The 13,904-nt window shown below is 45.4% G+C and overlaps 2 protein-coding genes across 3 annotated transcripts in view; one reads left to right on the forward strand and one right to left on the reverse strand.

The window, feature by feature from the left end:
• Positions 1-5,652, reverse strand: part of SART3 (spliceosome associated factor 3, U4/U6 recycling protein) — a 43,339-nt gene extending 37,687 nt beyond the window's left edge. For both annotated transcript variants that reach the window (XM_002752952.8, XM_054238822.2), the window contains exon 1: positions 5,322-5,652. In XM_002752952.8, the coding sequence (XP_002752998.1) occupies positions 5,322-5,633 (312 nt within the window). In that variant the 5' untranslated portion in view covers positions 5,634-5,652. The remainder of the gene's footprint in view (positions 1-5,321) is intronic.
• A 1,421-nt stretch (positions 5,653-7,073) lies between these two features.
• On the forward strand, positions 7,074-13,782 carry ISCU (iron-sulfur cluster assembly enzyme). Its single transcript, XM_002752954.6, has 5 exons — positions 7,074-7,225; positions 8,744-8,857; positions 9,726-9,836; positions 11,619-11,697; positions 13,249-13,782. The coding sequence occupies exons 1-5, from the start codon at positions 7,112-7,114 to the stop codon at positions 13,332-13,334; spliced, it is 504 nt and encodes a 167-aa protein (XP_002753000.1). The 5' UTR covers positions 7,074-7,111; the 3' UTR covers positions 13,335-13,782.
• Positions 13,783-13,904: the final 122 nt, after the last annotated feature.

Genomic DNA, 13,904 nt, shown 5'->3' on the forward strand with positions numbered 1-13,904 from the left:
TTGGAGATATGCCTCAGAACTGAACTGTACACTTAAGAATAAGACAGCAAATTTAACAGTATGTGTTTTACAATAAAAAATTAATTTTCATAAATCAGCATGCTTTAAAATGTAATTTTACATAGGATAGCATAAACATCAAACACAGATATATTGTTAGAAATACATCTAACAATAGATGTGTGAGCCTGTATGTCGTATTGTTTTCAAACTTGATTGAAAGATATTAAAGACTTGGCCAGGTGCAGTGGCTCAAAGCTGTAATCCCAGCTCTCTGGGAGGTAGAGGTGGGTAGATCACTTGAGTCTACTAGGAGCTCAAGACCAGCCTGGACAACATAGCAAAACCTTGTCTCTACGAAAGTTATAAAAACTAGCTGAGCATGGCGGCACATGCCTGTGGTCCCAGCTACTCGAGAGGCTGAGGTGAGAGGATTGCTTGAGCCCAGCAGGCAGAGGTTGCAGTGTGCTGAGATCATGCCACCGCACTCCAGCCTGGGTGACACAGCAAGACCATGTCTCAAAGAAAGAATATTAAATACCTGGACGAATGGAGTTATATGCATATTCTGGGTTAGAATAATCATTACAACAAAGTTCTCCTTCAATTCTTCCCTAAATCACCCATACATAAATTTAATGCAATTTAAATATGAAAACGACCAGGGTTTTTCACAGACCTTGACAAAATAATTCTAAAATTTAGAAAGAACAAAAGCACATCCTGTAGGGAAAGAAAAAAAAAAATCAGGTAGGAGGATATCTTACCAGATAGGAAGCCTTAGCAATAAGTTAATCAGTGGAACTGGCACAGGACAAACTGAAGAGAGACCTCAAAACCATCATGGCTCAGGTGGCACTTGCTGTATCAGCTAAAATGAATTCATGACCTATGACTGTGATCCCTAGTTTGAAAAATAGTGACTTTGAGAAACTCTTTTTTTTTTTCATTTTTGTTTTTTAAGACAGGGTCTCACTCTTACCTAGGCTGGAATGCAGTGGCACAATTACAAATCACTGCCACCTCAAATTCCTGAGCTCAAGTGATCCTCCCGCCTCAGCCTCTTCAGTAGCTGCTACTAGAAGCACATGCCATCACACCCTGCTAATTTTTTTAAATTTATTTTTTGTAAAAATGGGGTCTCACCATCTTGCCCAGGCTGGTCTCAAACTCCTGGGCTCAAGGGATTATCATGTCTTGGCCTCCCAAAGTGCTAGGATTACAGGCGTGAGCCACTGTACCTGGTGAGAAACTCTGGTACATGATGTGAACTGCTTTGTATTTATCAAATGACAGGACAAAAGATAATAATCAATTACAGATACAAACATGATCGCTCATTTCTAAATCTTAAGACTTTTAGCAATGTTCTCCTGCTCAAGATTCATAAAACCTGACAAGCTGAACCCATCCCATGTTTACGCGATAGGTTGAAAAGCACTGGACCAGATGAGGACACAAGTGTTCTAATCCCTACTTGTTCTGTTTTCTCTTTTGTACCATGAAAGAGCTGGGCTAAAGCTCTGGTGCTTAAATGGGCTACCATGACACACTGATGTTTCAAAATCACCTATCAAGTGTGTCACACAAAATAACAGCAGTTTGGGATGTTTCAGAAGTTTGAGAAGGATATATTTTCTTCATTAAAGAATATTCAAGGCTCTCCCTGCCACATCACCACTCTGAACTGGAGCATGAATACAAGTGGGAGAGCACTTGCTAGTCAGCGTCAGAAATTTCTATGTATTCAAGTGCCCCTCACATGAATACCATGTGTATATCAGAAGAAAAAGGTATAAAAGTCACTAAAGTAAAGAAACTGCCTTCAACGTGGCCTAAAGTAATGAAGATACTATAAATGGACAAGAACTCTGAAAGTATACATATTAAATACATACTGAAATGCACTTAAAAGAGTTATTTCCACATGGTTCAATCCATACTGACAAATGAGTACATACACTGGTCTATTCTGGTCTCAGAACATCATTAATGATGTCATTGTATTTTTTTTTTTTTTTTTGAGACAGAGTCTCACTCTGTAGCCCAAGCTGGAGTACAGTGGTGCGACCTCAGTTCACTGCAACCTCCACCTCCTGGGTTCACATGATTAGCCTGCCTCAGCCTCCCAAGTACCTGGGATTAATAACATAGATGCTTTAAAGGAAACTCAACCAATCACAAAATGATCTGCCAACTGATTTAACTCCCTATCAGTGTGAAAAATGTGTTATACCTACCTGTACTAGAATGCGGGGGATGGGAGAAAAGTAACAGAGAGGTCTGGTGGAAAGAAAACAACTAGTGCAGTCAAGGGAAATGCAGGGAAGTGAGAACAGAGCGGGCCTTTACCTGGCACCTATTACGTCCCAAACTGTGCCAGGAGCTTTACACACATTGTGCCACGCCCCAGGACAGCCCTGTAAGGAAAGCATTATTACAACCTTCATTTTACTAACTGGGACACCCGAGGCTCTGCGAGCCGAAATAACCTGTACAAGGCCTTTCCACTACTCAGTGGAAGGCTTGGGTTTACACCCAACTGCAAAGCCACAGTCTCTGTACTGCTGCACTGACAAACCTGCCAAAACCGCTATGAAGTGCCACTTTTAGTTTCAGCACACAAACACAAATAATGGGAAATATTTGCTTTTGTTACACAGACACCACAGCAAACTGCCAGCTTTCATAAATATAACTGAGGCCACACATGTTAGCTCACGCCTGTAATCCCAGCACTTGGGAGGCTGAGGCAGGAGGATCACTGGAGCTCAGGAACTCAAAACCTGGCTGGACAATATAGCAAGAATCCATCTCTACAAAAAGAATTTTTTAATTAGCCAGGTGTGGGGGTGCATCCTGTAGTCTGAGCTACTTTGGAGGATGAGGTTGGAGGATCACTTGAGCCTGGGAGGTCCTGGCTGCAGGTGAGCTGTGATCAAGCCACTGCTCTAGCCTGAGCAAGAGCGAAACACTGTCTCAAAAATAATAATATACTCAGGGATGAGAACCAGAACTCTCAAATATGGCAAGGCCAAGCTTCTCACAGACCTATTTGGAAGCGATTCATCATTATGCTCCACCATAAGAGCAGTTATAGCAGAAACAAGAAGCTGTGGGATCAGGATGAGGTGGGTGGGAAGCTTGGAGAAATTGGAAAAGTCCATTTCTAGACCCCAGGTCAAAGAGGATAAGGACAGAGGGTCTTCATCATTTGCCAGGTTCCATCCTGTGTGGTCACATTCTAAACTACATTCCACCCTTGGTGATCTGTAGCAGGAAAGGCCACTGCAGAGTACTAGCAGCCAGGAGACCTCTGCTCTTTTCCTGCTCCCTAGCAAGCTGTGCATCCTCCTCGAGGATTCAACCTCTTTGGTCAAAAGCCTCTCTTTCCCCAAGTCACAGAATAGGCTTGTCAAAAGGCCCAGGACTAGCGGTCTGAAGAAATTATATAAACAAGGGCAGGGACACAGTCAGTCCAGTACCCAGAGTCATGCTGTATCTACCAAATGAATAAGACTATGTTAGCCTCAGCACACTTATTTATAAAAAGTAGAAAAGGTAACCATCTGCCAACCCTAACTGGTTCCTCTGACAATCAAATGTAATGGGTGGGACAAGCTGTACCAGTGGATTGACATCATTATCTAATAACGTAACAAAAATATCAATGCAAGACAGAGTATTAGAAGGAAAGTGACATTCAGCAAGGTTTAGTGAGTAAACTAAATTAGTAACTTCACATTCACTGAGTGAATTCACATCCACTGTGGCATCTAGTCCACACTTTTAAGTGTAAATTCCACTATGAATGACTTAAAGCAAATCATTTCATCATTTGTTCTGAACCTCTGTTTCTTCAACTGTAAAAAGACAATGTGGGCCAGGCGTGGTGGTTCATGCCTGCAATCCCAACACTTTGGGAGGCCGAGGTGGGTGGATCACCTGAGGTCAGTTCAAGAGCAGCCTGGCCGACATAGTGAAATCCATCTCTACGAAAAATATAAAAATTAGCCAGGCAAGGTGGCACGTGCCTGGATCCCAGCTACTGGGGAGGCCAAGGCAGGAGAATCACTTGAACCTGGGAGGCAGAGGTTGAAGTGGTGCTACTGCACTCCAGCCTGGGTGGCAGGGCGAGACTGTCTCAAAAACAAAAAAAAAGGGAATGTGCTCCATTTCTTCTGTTTGTCCCCTCCAAATCTACCCTACCCTTAACTCCCTGTCCTGTGTCCCCGAGTATTGACCCCACGTACAAGTTTCCTGGCTCTCCAGCTTCCAGATGGGTCTGCCCAGCAGGAAGCACCAGCAGAAGTTTGGTGGGAGGAAGAGAGGGAGGTCAGGATATTTCTTCCCCCATCCCAATTCTTGACAGGACACTGGGGTTGCATCCCTCGAACAAAGTTATCAGCAGCTCTCAGGTGCCCTGTCCACACAACTATTCAGATCACTTCCTTCACCCCTTCTGGCCCAAAGATGCAGAACACGTTCTGGAGTTACTAGTGAGGGATACTACACCATCACTCCTTATTTCCCTACCCACACCTTTACAAACACAGTTGTCCCTTTATTGACTTTCTCTCAAATCATCCTAATTTGAATGTGCCACCTATTTCCTGCTGAGATCCTGGATTATACAATAGATACCACCATCTCATAAGGTTACAAATCAGAGATCATGTTATGACTAGGCGCCAGGCACTGAGCTATAGTTACAGTTACGACAATTACATTATGCAGAAATTGTTGCTCCTAATCTGCAGATGAGGAAGCCGAGTCTCAGAGAAATTAAGAAATACGCACAAGCACATACAAAAGTGGAACAGCTAGAACAGAGGCCTTAACCTCCAGAATCAGAAACCTTTCCATTTCTATTATCACCATAGCGGTCAATATTTTTTCTACAAGTTTCATCACCGCATTCCTACATAACAAAGTAAGATTCTCTTGCGAATGAGAGTTTATATTTCTACTGTTGGACGTGTGGTTAAGAGTGGGAGTTCTAGAGTGGGATCAAACTACAAGGCCTGACTTGCAGGAAGTGTTATCTTGAGCAAGAGACTTTCCTCCACGAGTCTGTTTCCTCCAGTAAAATGGGGATAGGTAACAGGGCTTCCTTCACACGGTCGTGGCGAGGATTCAGTGGGATGACGTTTGCAAAGCACCAAGCACGCAGTAAGCACTCAAATGGCAGGAACTACCGTGATGAAAGCGGGTTTGCAGCCTTAGCGGCTTTATGCCACTGAGGACTAGGAAAGCAGGCCGGGACCCGGGGACCTGAGGACTTGAAGGAAGGTGCCCGCTGCCCACCCCCTCCAGCCCACCTGCTCCTCAAGCCTCTCAATCTCCAGCTGATTCTTCTCCTCCTCTTCGTCATATTCCCACTCGTACTCCCCGGGGGAGCTCTCCGCGGAGGAAGCCATGGCGTACTCATCCCCATCGCTCTCGCTCACGCCTTCCTCCTGCTGATCCCACCCTGGCCCCATGGTCTTGTACGTGGCAGCGGCCACAGCCCGCGATAACACCTTCCTCCTTGTCCTAGCCGCCTTAACCTCATCCTCCTCTCCGACAGCCTTGGGCCCAGCCTTGGGCTCAGCCTCGGGTTCTGAAGCCGAGTTTGCGGCCGCCGTCGCCATCTTGCGCTTCTAGTGACTCTTGGGTCTTCCCGCGGCCGCCGAAGACCCGCTGAGGCAGAAGCTGTCCGCGGCGTGTGCCTGATCAAAAGCCCCCTTTCTGCCATTGAAAGGAAAACTGGAAACCTCAGATAGCGGAAAAATCTCCTAATACACTAAATTCATATTATTTTTATAACCTTGCAAAAGTTCTCATCATAGAAAAAAACTTAATAACATGGCATGCGTTCCGTCACAATTTCGGACAGAAGTTGGGTCTTTGGACAGGAAGTGGAGGCCATAGAGGAAGTCATGGAGCGAGAGTGATGTCTGTAGTGAAGAATTTGGCGCCATCTTGAGAAGGTCACAGTGATTCTTAAAATAAATGCCTTACTTAGCGCCTAGTGTGACCTGGCACCTGGATTTAGTCTCCCCAGCAACTGCGCCTCAAACAGAAAGAAAACTGCAAGTCCTCGAGGAAGGATCGATTGCACCATTCAAAAGAAAACTCCATTTCCCAAAGAGATTCCTCCCCTTTATGTCAACGCCTGGTACCTAGGAGGCGTTAAAATACACGTGCGTTTTTTGGTTTTATAAGATCATATACTGCAAACCAACAGTAAATGGTTACATTAATAAGCACTTCTTTAGAAATTCTTAGTTGCTAGGCACTGACATATATATTGAGTTTGCTGTTGTTTTAGAGAGAAACATAGAAATATATTCATTTTTTTTCAATCAGGACATGGTGTTTGTTTCCTTCTTAAGCTTCCCATGTTTGAAGTAGGAAAGTATTGATGTGTATCTCTATCTCCATCTACCTTGCTCCCTCATTAGCAAGCTTAATGGCAGGAATTATGTCTGTTTTGCTTTCCGTTGGATCCCCGGGTCTAGAAGAGCGCCTTGACACATAGTAGGTACTCGACACAGATGTCTAGCTTCATGATGAAAGAGTTGTCCTCGAATTAATACAAAAGGGAAGGTTCAGGCTCAGCAAGCTGGTACCACTCGTCTAGGGACACACAGTCAGGAAGGAACCAAACCAGGATTCTAACCCAGGATTACCCACGTTCTAACTGAACCTAAGTCCCTGAGCGACCCTGGACGAGTGACTAAACCGCCCTAAATCTCAGTTTCCTTAGCTGCAAAATAGGGTTAGGAAAAGTTGACTGGGTGGTCCTCTTCGCCGCATTCCCGCAGCGGGCTTTGTGAAAGCGAACTTAAGACCCACACTGCAACAGCCTGAGGTTCTCTCAACTAGAATCCAGCACCCAAGACAAGACCTCCAGCGACTTCAGACCTTCCCGCTCCCGACCCCGCCCGACCCGAGAGGCGTGGTCAAGGCGGGGCCAGAACGCAAACGCGTGCACTGAACAGTAGGGCGCAGGCGCAAAGCCTCGGTGACTTTAGAGGCGGGTTCCCAGCTCCGAGCCGACTTGCAGACACGCCCCGCCCCTTGGCGTTGCTCTGGATCGGCGCAGGCGCAGGCATAGGCCGGCAAGATGGCGGCGGCTGGGGCTGGCCGTCTGAGACGGGCGGCGTCGGCCCTGCTGCTCCGGAGCCCCCGCCTGCCTGCTCGGGAGCTGTCAGCCCCGGCCCGGCTCTATCACAAGAAGGTAGGGACGAACGAGGAGATGCGCGGAACGCCGACTCGGCGGAGGCCTGGGCTGGCGGGGCGGCCGCGGGGTTCTGCGCAGCCAGGACTAGAGGGTGTCCCCTCCCACGTCTCTCCTGACTCACTTTCCCTTGCTGCGCAGACGGGCTGACCGCAACTGATAGACAACAGTTACCGTTCCTCGGGCGGCGACTTCTAGGGGGTTCTGCCGCTTACCGCGACTTCGTGCGTCCCAACTTTTAAGTTCTCCAACAGCCCAGGAGGCAGGGTCCTGTTGAGACTTGAGTTTCTGAGTCCGGCGACAAACACACCAACGAAGCGGGGTCCGTCTTCAGCCACTCTGCTGCCCTGGCCAGGTGGCCTTGAGCTAGTCACTGCGCCTCTCTGAACCTGGTAACCCAGGTGTAAATGGGGGGGCTCTCAGCTGTCCCTTACAAAAGATACTGTACGCGGAGTCCTGGCACATAGGCCCTAGCACAAGGAGATCGGTTCTGTTACTGTTTTAGGAGTGTATAGGGGAGTCAGGCTTGTAACCAACACGCGTAATGTTTTTGTTTTGTGTTGGAGGTTTTTTTGGCGGGGAAGGAGGGATACATAGTTTACAGCCCCTTGCTGACTGGTGGCGCAAAGTCCCCCAGGCGTGAGACTTTCACTAGAGAAACAAAGAATGCTATAAATCAATCTGGCACAAAAAGCCCCCAGATAAAATACTGTCCCGTAGATCCTTGTGCTTGGAGTCAAAATCTGTAGTCAGATGGGGAGGGAAAGGGAACTGGAGGATCGGGGTACTTACTACTAACCAGTAACCAAACCTCAAGGTTATTCAGCCCTTCTGTGTGACAGTTTAAGTGGATGTTTATCCTGGTCTCCCTTCTGCCCTTTCGCCAAGGCCTTCTTTCCTCCCCCACCCGGGGATGTGTTCTGTTGAGGGCACACCCTGAAGAAACTTGGACAAGCAGCCTTTCAGCAGCCAGGGTGCGCTGCTGCACCAGGGTGATGACAGGCTCTGAAATACAGTAATGGCACTGTTTGTATTTTAAAAGACACATAAACATACACATTCCATAGCATTGTTCCCTCTGTAACCGTCACCTTGAGGCTTCTAAGAAAGCTTTCCCTCCCTGGGCCATAGTTATTTTTAGAGTTTTTAAATAGTAATCATCTTTTGAGGATTGGCTTTATTTGAAAATAACAACTGCTGTTTGAGTTCAAGTCTGGTGGCATAGGTGGGTAGAAGTCAAGTATCTGTAAAAACCCTATGGAACTAAGACATGATTTCGCTCATTTTTTTCCTAGGTATCTGAGATCTGTGAAGTAGTTATAGAGGAGACACAAAAGGACTTGGGGTCACAAATGGTTCTCATTGACATGAGTGTAGAGCTTTCTACTCAGGTGAAATTTGGTATTTAGTGATTGCCTGCCAGGTTCAAGTTGCCGCCTTCGAGGAGCTTACCGTCAAACCAGAGAAACCAGTACCAATGGAGAGTGAACGTGACTTCTCTTAACCCTCTTATTTTAGGTTGTTGATCATTATGAAAATCCTAGAAACGTGGGGTCCCTTGACAAGACATCTAAAAATGTTGGAACTGGATTGGTCGGGGCTCCAGCATGTGGTGATGTAATGAAATTACAGGTATGCCTAGTCTTTAATAGTAATAACAGTCCCTTTAAGTTTACAAAACACTTGCACATACAGCATTTCATTTGGTCTCCATCTTTATTCATATGAGATGGGATGTGTCTGCATTATACATGATTGGAGCAGGGCTCAATTGTGGCTCTCCTGCTAGGCTAATATACGGATGCCGACTTTTTCTGAAATAGAAAAGTAATGTCATTTTTTTACTCACTGTATCAGTTTAAATTCCAACTTCAGCCAACTAAAGAGTTTTGTGAATTTTACTGATTAAAGGAAAATCCCAGTGATCTAGCAGTCCCCAGTGGGACAAGAAACACAGTAAATTAAACCAGTCCCCAGACCAGGGGCAACATGAAGATAGTGTCTAGTGCTTTGGGGAAACTGTAGTTGTAGCGCCACTCCACTGCTTCATGGTGAGTGGGCAGCTTGCCAGAGGTCTTCATAGGTATCTTGGAATACAGAAACAAAGCAGGAGGAAACCTCTAAGTATAATCTGCTGCCCAAGGAAAAAGTATTAACTAGAGACCTTTATTGTGGACTCTCTCAGGGTTTAAAGAAGCAGATTGCCCAAATAGAAGTTCATAGTCAAAATGCAGGCCAGGATTGCAAAACAAAACAAAATTGGGGTGGAGAAATATATTTTTCAGCTGATCTTTTGTCTGTTGGACCTGTATAGTTGTTTCTACATTTCACGTTTCATCACTGAGCCCTTTGAAACAAGGCGAAATCGGTAATGAATGCCATCACCTAATGTGGAAAGCAAGCCCAAAACCCTTGGGGAAGGCCCCAGTTAACCTACATGAGTGCCAGGTTCCAGATGGTGGCCCCAGAACTCACCACTTAACTCTTGTCTCTTTTCTAGATTCAAGTGGATGAAAAGGGGAAGATCGTGGATGCTAGGTTTAAAACATTTGGCTGTGGTTCTGCAATTGCCTCCAGCTCATTAGCCACTGAATGGGTGAAAGGAAAGACGGTAAGGTTGCTCACAAATCTGACAGAATGAAATTGCATTGGCCCCAAACCTGTCTCTCGAAGGGTCTAATGGGTCAAAAACAAGCAATCATGATTTTTTTTTCATATTCTAATTTTTTTTTAATTTCTCCACAGATGTTGATTATATTATCCATTCTTCAAATTGGGAATTACTGCTCTTTCTACTAGGTGTCGGTTTTTTTGTTGTTGTTGATCATTTTTATTTGTTAGTTTGGGTGTTCTGTTAATTAAATACAGAAAAGACTCTCACCTGTCCCTCTAACAAAATAAAATTTAAAAGAAATCTTTGGCTTTCTCTGAGGTTACTGATGCTCTTATAATTTCTCAAGTCAGAGAGTTGTTGTATGATAATTATTTTCATGTTTATGTCCTCTCATCATGTTTCAGGAAGAATTCTAGGTGGCTTATAAGAATTGGTGAAATAAACTAGCCTGTGTTAAAAGAGAGATTAAAGAAAAAAATACGGCAAGGGTGGGGGCAAAATGAACAACGAAATCAGAACAGTGATCCAAGTGGTTGATCACAGGCCCTCTAAAGGCAGAGATAATAAAGAGCTTAGAACTTCTTTTCTATCCCTTTCTCTCCCAAGTGTCTTTCCTCAGTAGCTGCAGAGGTAAAAGGTCCCAAACTCAGTGAAGAGTTGGACTTTCTAAAATCCAGTTGCTGTCAAAACTTCTCAGATAAGCCAACCAGCAGGGCAGTCATCTTTGCTGCCCCAAGGGACCCAGTTTAAGGAGCTGAGTCCTGGAGGAGCATGCTTGGGAGCTGGCCAGCTCCACAGCAGAGCGGTTTGCCAGGCCACATGCCACCTGCTTCCTGTGGCTCAAGGTCTGGCTGGCAAGCTCCTCTGGGCCAGGAAGCTCAGACCTAACCTGCTCTGGCAGGAGGTAGCTCTGAAGGGATTTGTCAGGAACTGTCCTTAGGGGAAGGGAGAAATGAGACAAGGCACCTATGCTCCCAGAACCTGTCCCATAGGGGACTGTGAACTGTGATCAGAAAATGGGAGAGAGGACGTTTCTTTAACCTTATCTCCCCTATGAGTTGCAGGAGCAGAACCCGAATCAACCAAGAGGGGTTAGCAGAATTGGGAAATTGAGGGATAGTCAGACATAGCCAGGGAGTCCGGCTGTTGGAAGATCTGGCTTTCTCTAAGGCAGTGGGACTCTGTCACATGGACAAGGACCCGCCTGCCTCACATCATCACCCAGGGCTGTCAGCCAGACCCCAGGCATCCACTTCAGTTGATCTGGAGGAGATGCTCCAAAGAAAGCGCTCAGCCTGACCCGGCTATGCCACTGCCACAGTGCCACTTACCTGACATCTTCCCAACCTCTCTGATGCCATTTGGCACTTCTTGTCAAAAGGATTTATTCTAACATTTCATCTAAGGACATCAGAGAAGCTGATATTTACAAAACCAGCATAGGAAATCACTACCTTTTAAGGAAGAGATTCCTGTTATAGGCCACAAGCAGATCCCTAAGAGACTTCTCACAGGTTCCTTCCTGGCTTATAGAAGTGTCTGGGCTGTCTTTGCTTACCCAGGCCAGGCAGTGTAGCTGTGTATACTTCATACTTGAGAATCCCAGCTGCAGCTTTGATACAGTGGGAGCCTTGAGAAGACCCTTAGCCCTTTGTTTGAGTTGTTAAACACATCATCCCCACCAACCCTGAGGGCCTCTTTGGCCTCCGTTTTTTATTGTCTGGAGCTCGCAAGATAAAGCTTTGCTAAAACTGCCCATCTTTCCATTATGCCTCTCAGGTGGAGGAAGCCTTGACTATCAAAAATACAGATATCGCCAAGGAGCTCTGCCTTCCTCCTGTGAAACTGCACTGCTCCAGTAAGTCTCTGCTCTCAGCGCCAGCCAGCTGGAACACTTGGCAGTAATTTTGGCTTGAATTTGCAACAGTCCTTTTAGGTCATGGAGCCCATCTTTATAACCCTCAGAATTAGAGCTCATGAGTCTGTCCTTATAACCTCAGAGGGTTGGAGCCCCCATGGTCTCACATTCATCTCTAAGAGAATCATGCCAGAAGGAGATATGTACCAGCCATCATACTAAGCACTTGATGGGTATAATTTCTAAACCTCAGAAATATCCCTGAGTGCCCAGTAGGTGTCATTACTTCCCTCTTGCGGATGAAGAAGCTGAGGCTTGGGTTGAGACACCCACATCACATGGCCAGTAAGTGGGAGAGCCAGAATTTAAGCTCTCATCTTTGATCCCCGAATCTGCTGTTTCCCGCAAAGGAGAAAACTCAGCTTTCTGCATAATCCTGTTTCCTGTGTATTTCATTACTTCCTGGCTGGAAGCGATTTCCGTTGGAGTTTGTTTCTGTCTATATGGTACAACTAAGCCCAGTGGTACAATGTCCCCCGCTCTGCTATCCTTAAAAAAAGCCCAGATGCCTTAAGACTTGTACTTGGCTTTCCAGTTGGGTCTCTATTACATCTAATTGGTTTTTTTTTTTTAATCATTTCTTAACCTTCTCGGGGAAGGAAGGAATGAGAAACAGCCTTAACGCATCAATGGAGGTTTACTAACCAAATTAGTTAAAAATCAGCAGAGAGTCGGGCCTCTTGCCAGGGTAATACTCACAGGAGAAGAGCCAGGTGCTGGGGTAGATACGCTAACTCATTCTTCAAGAAGCCTGGTCAGACCCAAGTACTTTCCACTTGATCTGGAATTTTAAGTACTCCTAAAGAAACATCATTGCTTGCAAACATTTTCATGTGGTTTCAGGAAAATCCCAGCCCTTTTATTAGGCCTTTTTAGATACTGAAACCTTTAGCTGATGTTCTCTGCTATTTGCTTGCTTTCTGCTGTCCTTCCAGCTCCCTTTTTATTTTCCCTGTAGCCTCACTTTGAATATTGACTCCTAAATAAAAGTGGTCAAACTCTTCATCACTAGAGGGTGATATGGCAGATGCCATCCCATCAACAGATTGACATGATCTTTTTTCCAAAGGACATGTCAACTTTTTATCATGACATGATTTTTGTCCAAAGCCAGACTTTGATGGGAGCAAGTGAGAACTAACATTTGCCATGTCCCTACTATGTGTCAGACATCTTCTCTAGGTCCCCACACTATCCTGACAAGAAAAGCATGATTATCCCAGTTCTATAGAAAGGTTTGAAGAACCTAAGGAATTAACCTGGGATCACAGATATTGAAACCCTAGTCTGTCTCCAGGATCACCCACAGGAGTAACTCAGCTCAGGAGGCAGCTCCTGACCTGCCCGGCTACTCCTCTCCCCAGCTTTCTGGCTTGGTTACCCCTTTAGTCCCTACCAGCACCACTGCCTCCCAGCTCTTCAAGATTCTATTCCCAAGACCATTTCTTCTGCATCTAGAAAGTAAGGGTGCTTTCCTTCTGTTACTTCTAGTGCTGGCTGAAGATGCAATCAAGGCCGCCCTGGCTGATTACAAATTGAAACAAGAACCCAAAAAAGGAGAGGCAGAGAAGAAATGAGCCCTCCCTGGGCGAAGCCTCCAGCAGGCTACAACAGCTGTTTCCCACCTGCTGTGCAATCACCTTAGATGTTCAGAAGCCGCTCCCTCTACACTGAAGAGCTATGAGATACGCACAATACTTTCTGTTCATGTTATGACTTATACAAGCAAAATACACAGTTTCATTGTTCTGAATCCATGGTTTCTTTCAGCCCGCTCTTATCGCCTTAACCTAGTTAATGTATATTTTGAATTGTGTGTTGGCCTCAGAACTGAAATTGATAATGAAGTCTCAAGTTTTGATAGCCCGTGAAGTGCATAAATATCTTAATTCTACCTGAATTGATTTGGGGGGAAATTACCAGTAGAATGCCTTGGTCTGATTATTTGATAGAACCAATTGTACATAAAACAGATCTGCATATATATATATATATATATAATAATAATAAAATAATGGAAGATTATAGTGTTCTCTAGTAAGCCTTGTCTCTTGGGCCCATCATTCACTCCAAAGTGGTACCAAAAGACCCTTAGAGTTCCCCAAGGCTGGATGGCAATGGCATACACAGCTCTCTAAGCAAACAAC

This window comes from Callithrix jacchus, chromosome 9 (genome assembly GCF_049354715.1).
Source record: "Callithrix jacchus isolate 240 chromosome 9, calJac240_pri, whole genome shotgun sequence".
Taxonomy (NCBI): domain Eukaryota; kingdom Metazoa; phylum Chordata; class Mammalia; order Primates; family Cebidae; genus Callithrix; species Callithrix jacchus.

Coding starts and splice junctions, on each gene's coding strand:
- ISCU (XM_002752954.6), top strand. CDS start 7,112: ATGGCGGCGGCTGGGGCTGGCCGTCTGAGACGGGCGGCGTCGGCCCTG. Junction 7,226..8,743: donor CCCGGCTCTATCACAAGAAG/GTAGGGACGAAC, acceptor CTCTTATTTTAG/GTTGTTGATCATTATGAAAA. Junction 11,698..13,248: donor TGTGAAACTGCACTGCTCCA/GTAAGTCTCTGC, acceptor TGTTACTTCTAG/TGCTGGCTGAAGATGCAATC.